The sequence below is a fragment of the Limulus polyphemus genome, unplaced genomic scaffold (genome assembly GCF_000517525.1).
Source record: "Limulus polyphemus unplaced genomic scaffold, Limulus_polyphemus-2.1.2 Scaffold1969, whole genome shotgun sequence".
NCBI lineage: Eukaryota > Metazoa > Arthropoda > Merostomata > Xiphosura > Limulidae > Limulus > Limulus polyphemus.
Window position 1 is genome coordinate 159,971 of NW_013667579.1, and position 7,666 is coordinate 167,636.

Consider the following 7,666-nt stretch of genomic DNA (forward strand, 5'->3'; position numbering starts at 1 on the left):
TTTTATACTTTAGTTATTATTATTTGTCTTAGATCTTTTGATAGCATAAGAAGCAGAAAATAGGAGGTACTGTCATGGCAGAAATAGCCTGGCATGTTTTTTGTTTTTTTTTCAGTGGGAATAACTCATATTCATCTGCTTAATTATATTCAAATTCTACAAAAAGACACAGACATTGAAATATCATAATTAAGAACCACAATAATGGGTCACCTGTAACACAATATATATTTTACAAATTTGAAGTCAAAAATCAATTCAATAATTATAAAAGAAATCATCAGTTTTTAGTAGCAGACAGATGGGAAAATGATTTCCTAAGCCTACACAGTTTTTTGAAACCTTTGTAATAATATAATTACAAAATGTTAGACATAGTTCAACTTTGTTTCCAGAGGATAAACTGGAGTTAAAAGATGTATTTACTAATGAGCAAACAATTTACCCTCAAGTATCACAGTTTTGAAGTTTGAACAAATCATTCACCTTCAGATACAGTAAAATGTTTTGAGAAAATGATGACTCGCATTCAGACAAGCGTTAATAACTGAGAAAACGATGACTCACATTCAGACATAGTGTTAATAACTGAGCAAACGATGACTCGCATTCAGACAGTTTTAATAACTGAGAAAACGATGACTCGCATTTAGACAGTGTTAATAACTGAGAAAACGATGACTCACATTCAGACAGTGTTAATAACTGAGAAAACGATGACTCACATTCAGACATAGTGTTAATAACTGAGCAAATGATGACTCACATTCAGACATAGTGTTATTAACTGAGAAAACGATGACTCACCTTCAGATATCATTGTGCTAAGGTTTGGCTGGGAGAAAACCTAAAAGTGGATTGTGTAAAAAAAAAATCAGAAAATTTGACATACAAAATAAATCATTCTAAACTTTTGAAAAACCTTTAATTAGCAATCCAGAAAAATTTTTCTTAGTTACCGTTATACCATAACTCAGTAAGAATTGTACATTGTGTTTATAATTAATTGATGTTGAGGCTATTGAACGTTGCATGAAATTTATTGATGTCGAGGATATAGAGATTTCTAGAAGGTGAGCAGACGATTAAGTAATAAATATATAAAAAGTGTGAGATGAGTGTGAACAGCAGACAGACAGAGCAGATGAGATACCATAGAATGGGAAGAGAGCCAAAAGTAAAGCCAAATGAAAGTTTTGGTCAGAGAAGGGTTAAAAAATGTAAAGTTAACCGTCGTGGGAGTGAATAGCCTAACAATTGATATGTTAAATTGAGATTAACAGTTCTCTGACATTTAAGGAGAATAATTTGTCTCATCAAAGAGTGTTCTAAAGCAATTGAACCTGTCTGTGTACACTTTGACAAAGAGCAGACGATTATTTGGAACTAGGCCAAAATACGAAAAAGCAGAGAAGTATTGGAAATTCAGGATACAACTGTGGTAACTCAACATGGCAGCACAAGTGAATTACACACTGATAGTGTTTAAGATAAAAATAATACAGCTTGTCAACTAAATTCTATAGTAATTGAATTGGCCTAAGTGGACTTTTGACAAGAAGAGAACTGTACAGTATTTAAGATACAACTATGATATACATAGTGTAAAGAATTTTTGTATGTACGTTTAACTTGTTTTGAATAATTTTTTTAAAACAAGCGGAGTGCGTGCTGTTCATTTCTCATTGAATTTATCACCAACAAGTCACAGACAGCTACTGTAGAAGAATCCTTAGCCCAACAAACCCACATAGTTACTTTAATACATATACTACTAAAAAGTAAATAGCCCTTGATAATTCCCTTCCCAAAAGCATCAATTTTTGGTGGATTAGACTTCCTACTAAACATCAAACAATATTAAAATGGGACTTAACATTGACACTGACTGTCACGTGACTTGTCGATTTATATATTCAAATTTGTTTTAATATAACATACTCAACCTTCTTTACACCGATAAATGGCAAGGCTTGTGTATGAGCAAAGTTTCTAAAATAAAAATGGAAGATCATTTTTCCATAACTTATCTACATTTTGGAGTATTTCTAAATTTTTCTTTGAATTTTTTATCCTTTTTTAATATCAAATTCACCATTTTCTCCAGTTCATGACCATAATTTAATACGAAGTTTTTATTTTTCAATAAGGAATTTAGTTTGCCATAAAGATTACTACGCGGATTTTAAAATTTTAAATATAATAAAAAAGTGGCTCTACCTTTGTAACACGAAATAACATGTAAGCATTTTTAGGAGAGCTCAGCTCAACCCGAAAGAATCGAGGAAGCAACTGTTGAAAGATGACTGTGTAAAAACACAAGTTTTCTGTGATAAACTTCTTCCTAAAGAAGGAAAAACTAAATATCATTAGAGACATATAAAGAAAGTTATAAGGTTTCTCGTGTTCCAGTGACTGAAAATGTTTCTCATCCAAGTTGAAAATGAACAAATATCTTAGAGAACAATGTTATTTGTAAAATTTGTTTAGCTAGAAAACAATATGGCAATATGGATTATTCTGACTTTGATGAAAATTTGTTGTTTTATTATATAACTTTCTGTAATATTTAAAAACCAAGCACCTGTACTTTATTAACATTTACAGATCATAAATCTGTATTTCATTAGCCTTTAGATCTAAAGAATTAAAATTTGTACTTCATCAAAATTTACTACATATAGAGATGAAACATTTGTACTTCAACATTTCTACATCTGCAGAAGAAATATTTTTGCCTTACCAACCTTTAATAGATTTACATCTGTATTTTATCAATCTTAACTACACAAGTACTTCATAAATTCTACGACATATATAGACTAAATGTGTACTTCATCAACGTTTACTACTATACATATAACGGTCGAAATTCATCTCACAACCACATTATTTCTCTTTACTTTGTCTTCATTACCCTTCAACTTACCATTTCACATCCACGAACCTATCTTTATCTTCCCTCTCCATGCCAATGTTAGCTGGTTCTACAAGAGGATTGGTATACCTCCATGGCTGAATGTAGCTGAGCCACGTTTCAAGTGGCTAAAATAACGAGAAAAAATTACCACTGAGTGTACACTACTAAATAAGTAAACCTAATTAAAAATACATAATTTTGTGTTTTGAAAGAATTGTCTCAGTTTTCTCTGTTTATGTTTCACTTCTTGTCGTTCAAGTTGCATTCTTAATTACCGATTGTTTGTTACGGATTTCCCGCAAAGCTACACGAAGGCTATCTGCACTAGCCGTTCCTAATTTAGCAGTGTAAGACTAGAGGGAAGGCAGCTAGTCATCACCACCCACTCTTTTACCAACAAATAGTGAGATTATCCGTCACATTATAATGCCCCCATGGCTGAAAGGGCGAGCAAGTTTGGTGTGACAGGGATTCGAACCCGCGACCCACAGATTGCGAGTCGAGCGCCCTAACCACCTGGCCATGCCGGGCCTCTTAATTACCGAAACTGTAATAGAGTATAATATTATACCTACAAATTGACTGAATTGTACACAACTAAATCAACCTTAATGTTCACACACTTTACTTGGCAATCTAGTATATGACCTATAAGGTAAACATATAAAAAATTCAGCAGCAGCCATATTGAAAAATTAATTATGCTTTTCATCGGGACATAAAATAAAGTAGGTTCTGAAGAAGGTCATTTGGGAAGATGTCGATATATTCACCTCTTTCATTTTTTGTTTATTATGACCTAAGCCTAAACACTAAGTGCAATTACAAAAAAGAATTAGTTTTTTTTTACCTGAAAAAAAAAGATGATGTAACAAAACAAAGTTATTCAAAATCAATTCAAAAATACATAATAATTACCAAATAAATAAGCTAAGAATTAAGTGTTTTCAACCACCAATAAAAAAAAAAAAAACATCCAACACTGGAACCTGAATCATAAAAACTGGATGTTAATGGCAGAAATTCAAAAGTTTGACATTGATTTTGATGCTTAGACATTACAAGTTTGAATTTTTTTTTTAAGTAAAAGAATTTTTCATGGCACGAAAAACATGTGGCCAAACTATACAAACAATAATAAGATGTGGCCAAACTATACAAACAATAATCCTGTTAAGGAAATTAAAGATGAAAAAAATATTTTTCAAATTGACAAGTACATGACGAAATATCAAAAATTTAATATTTTCTGAAATTCCTGTTGTTAATATAAGTACTTGGAAGTTAGTGCTACCTGCACAAAACCTTACAAACTGGTTCAGCAAAAGGTGTAATAAATTTCTATAGGTATTCCATTACAGTTTGATGAAAGCCAAAAATAATTCAGATTGGACCGTAACTTCCATGACCTCAGTCCGAATTATTCACATTTTGAACTCCAACATAACTCGCACAAACAAGTTTTAAGACAAAAAATAACAACAGATGAAATTACCAACTGGAAGAAAACATAAAATAGTTGACCAAATATAAAGAACTAATGAAAGATAAGTTATTAGCTCAAACAAGACATAGACAATAGTTTAATGGACAGAAAGAACCAACATTGCACAGAAAATTATTTATAGTTAGAAACAACAAAATACAAAATGGAAGAAGGCAACAGAAAATGAATTAATAGGTAAAGTAGAAAAAGATATGTAAAAACAAAATATTACTTACCATGCGAAAGGAGGCATCAAAAGGCCATCGGTCAAAACAAAGACGAAGAAATGTATAAAGCTTTTTCTGCACTAACTGTGGCACAACTGAACTAAAAGAAAATATAAATACATGAAAATGAACATATAACTTTTTCTTTGTGATATCACACTCAAGAGCTACTAAAGTAATAAGTGAGTCCTACTTATAAATTACAGTAAGTGACCATTTAATCTACTCAAAAAAAAATGTAATTTGTGATATTTTATACTTTTCAACTGATCACATTCAGACTTTGCCATCAAATGCAAACCAGAAGTAAACCAACAAATGTAGGAAATTTAAGTTTTTGTATCATCCCCATTATTTTAACGGAAACGGAAATAATACTTGAACATCCATGAACTGAAAGAAAATTAAACTACAAAAAAAATAGAACATTTGATGTAGTTTAAGTAATTTTAATCAACAGTTTACTGAGATTCTAAAAATTTTATTAAAAAAAAACAGTAAGAAGGTAACTACAGCGAAGTAAAAACACTGCTATGAAGTAATTTCGACTGTCACAATAAGAAGTTAGAACTTAGAAAATTGTAACTATGTCAAGATAAAAACCAGTGGTATGAAGTAATGTTAATTGTCTGTTGAGTTCATTTTTAAGCAAATCATGTATCAAGGGACAATCTTATGATCATAAATATTGAAGTGATTTACCAATCAGCCTATATAATTGAATGTGGTTTGAGATATCCTTATATTTTTTGAATTAGTGACATTTGACCTCAGTATTGAGGATGGTCTTTAACAGTAGAATGAAAAGACTAGTGTTACATGCTTAAATTGAGTGTCTTGATCAGGATAGTTTGCATATATACACACACAATATGTGTTAAAGGATTTAGCCTGGACATGAAGTTTTCACTGTAGAGCCGAGAGGAATATTCTGATGTCAACCATCCTTTATATTAAATCTTAGTAAATCGACTTCATAGCAATCACAATATACGAAATTTAATTTGCGAAATATTATCATTCTCTCAATGTCCTGTTTGAGTTTAAAGCCAGTTTTGAGCACTTTACCAATTTACATTAAAAAACAAAATCTGCCTGCTATCTCTAATGTAAACATTATATTCACTGCAATGAGTATATGGTTTTTATTAACCTGTAGAGGAACCACCACATGGAAGTACATGACCGTATGTTGAACTCGATTAAAACAAGCTTTGGTTCAGTTACACCTCTGTCCATCCAGTCCTCCAGATTTTCATAAGATTTTGGACATTCTGATACCCTTCTCTTGATAATATCCTGAGTTATACAAGACCATCCCTCTGAAAGGGCCATTTCCATGGTATATTCAGTGTCTGAAGTTAGTTTATGGGATACAATTCATCTTCCAATATTCCGTACAAGTCTGATAAAACTAAAGTTTGATGAGTCACTCCATTTTGTCACTCCTATTTACTTCAAGAAATCTTGACAACCAATTTAATATATGGTAGGCATTATCCTACATTAGACTGAAGTCAGGACCAAATGTACCAGTAAATGGCAGCATGAGGGATCGTAGGATACAGTCCCTATAATAAAGTATGAAACTAGTGTTACCATTCTACAGGATGTAATGATGTGTACATCTAATAGTACTTATTCCTGCCCACACCGTACTTCCATATATAACACGTTTTTTTGTAGGAAAGTGGGTTAGATATGGTTCTAGATTCTCTCCAAGTAAGTTTATGCCTGTTATCTGGATGAAAAATGTAAAACAAAAACAACAACACTGCTCCATATCTGGTTGCTCCACTCTAGGTGTTCTTGGATTTAGCCAGATCGTTAGGGCACTTGACTCGCAATCGAAGGGTCTTGGGTTCGAATCCCCATCCCACCAAACATGCTTGCCCTTTTAGCAGTGGGGGCATTATAATATGATGGTCATTCCCACCATTCATTGATAAAAGAGTAGCCAAAGAGTTGGTGGTGGCTGGTGAAGACTAGCTACCCTCCCTCTAGTCTTTCACTGCTAAGTTGGGGACTGATAGAGTAGATAGCCCTCGAGTAGCTTTGCACAAAATTCAAGCCAAACCAACATTTTTAGGAGAGGGTTACCTTCTTCAAAACTGAATCAAGTGTTTTTAGCTGCAACTCAATGCTATATCAGTCTACAGATGACTAGAAGTAACACAGTATTAGTTTTTGTTCCAGGTGCCTATTATAATACATATTAACTCACAGCAAGGCACACGTGACAGATTTGCTCCAATGTGCCAGGCCCACAAACGTGTGAGCAAGAACAAACAGATAATGCTAATGGACATCTGTTGTGTGATGTGGATGATGTCAGAACTAGTTATTGCTAATTATTGCTCAATATTGTCATTGATCTTGAGAAGTGGTTTAATTTTGGAACATTGTGTTCTTTTCAGATTAGGTTTTTTTCCTCTTTTCGGTTCTTTTTCCTAATTCCTTTATTTATTGACATTAATAATAACATCGATATTTATGCTGTATTGTTTATTCTGTACCTAGTCCTGGCCAGGCATGGGTTTGCTAGCTGTTTCTTGGAGGTGATAAAAATTGTATTCTGGTTGTTTTAGTTTCATTTTGGATTTCTGTTATATTTTGATAAATTGTTTTTGTCCGACCCTTATTGCAGTGGCATTTTGTATTAGTTCATTACAACTTAACACAAATAAATGATTTCAAGAATCATACATACTACTTCAATTCTTCCATTGGACTTGGAGGGTCATACTGGTATGGTAAACCATCATGGTGACATAGACAGCTATTTACAAAGTAATGAAGATGTTTGACAAAAATACGAACCACTCGAACATGGTCATGAGTAGGCACAAAATGCTCCTATTAAAACAGAGAAAACAAAAGTGTAAAGCAAAATAATGGAAAAATTATAATTTAAATAACGTAAAAACATGATAAGATCTTTTCTTCGTCCTGGAGTCCTGCAAATGTTTTACAAAAGTCAATGATTTGAATTCTACAGATATCAGGTTTTCTTCTAAAACAGAAACATCAGGA

At 32.5% G+C, this 7,666-nt stretch overlaps 1 protein-coding gene across 2 annotated transcripts in view; it reads right to left on the bottom strand.

Annotated features, from left to right (window-relative positions):
• Positions 1 to 7,666, bottom strand: part of LOC106465515 (sphingomyelin phosphodiesterase 4-like) — a 31,265-nt gene that overhangs the window by 6,555 nt on the left and 17,044 nt on the right. For both annotated transcript variants that reach the window (XM_022393427.1, XM_022393429.1), the window contains exons 8-12: positions 7,344 to 7,489; positions 4,643 to 4,733; positions 2,930 to 3,045; positions 2,221 to 2,344; positions 808 to 847 (exon numbers count right to left, since the gene is read on the bottom strand). In XM_022393427.1, the coding sequence (XP_022249135.1) occupies positions 808 to 847; positions 2,221 to 2,344; positions 2,930 to 3,045; positions 4,643 to 4,733; positions 7,344 to 7,489 (517 nt within the window). The remainder of the gene's footprint in view (positions 1 to 807; positions 848 to 2,220; positions 2,345 to 2,929; positions 3,046 to 4,642; positions 4,734 to 7,343; positions 7,490 to 7,666) is intronic.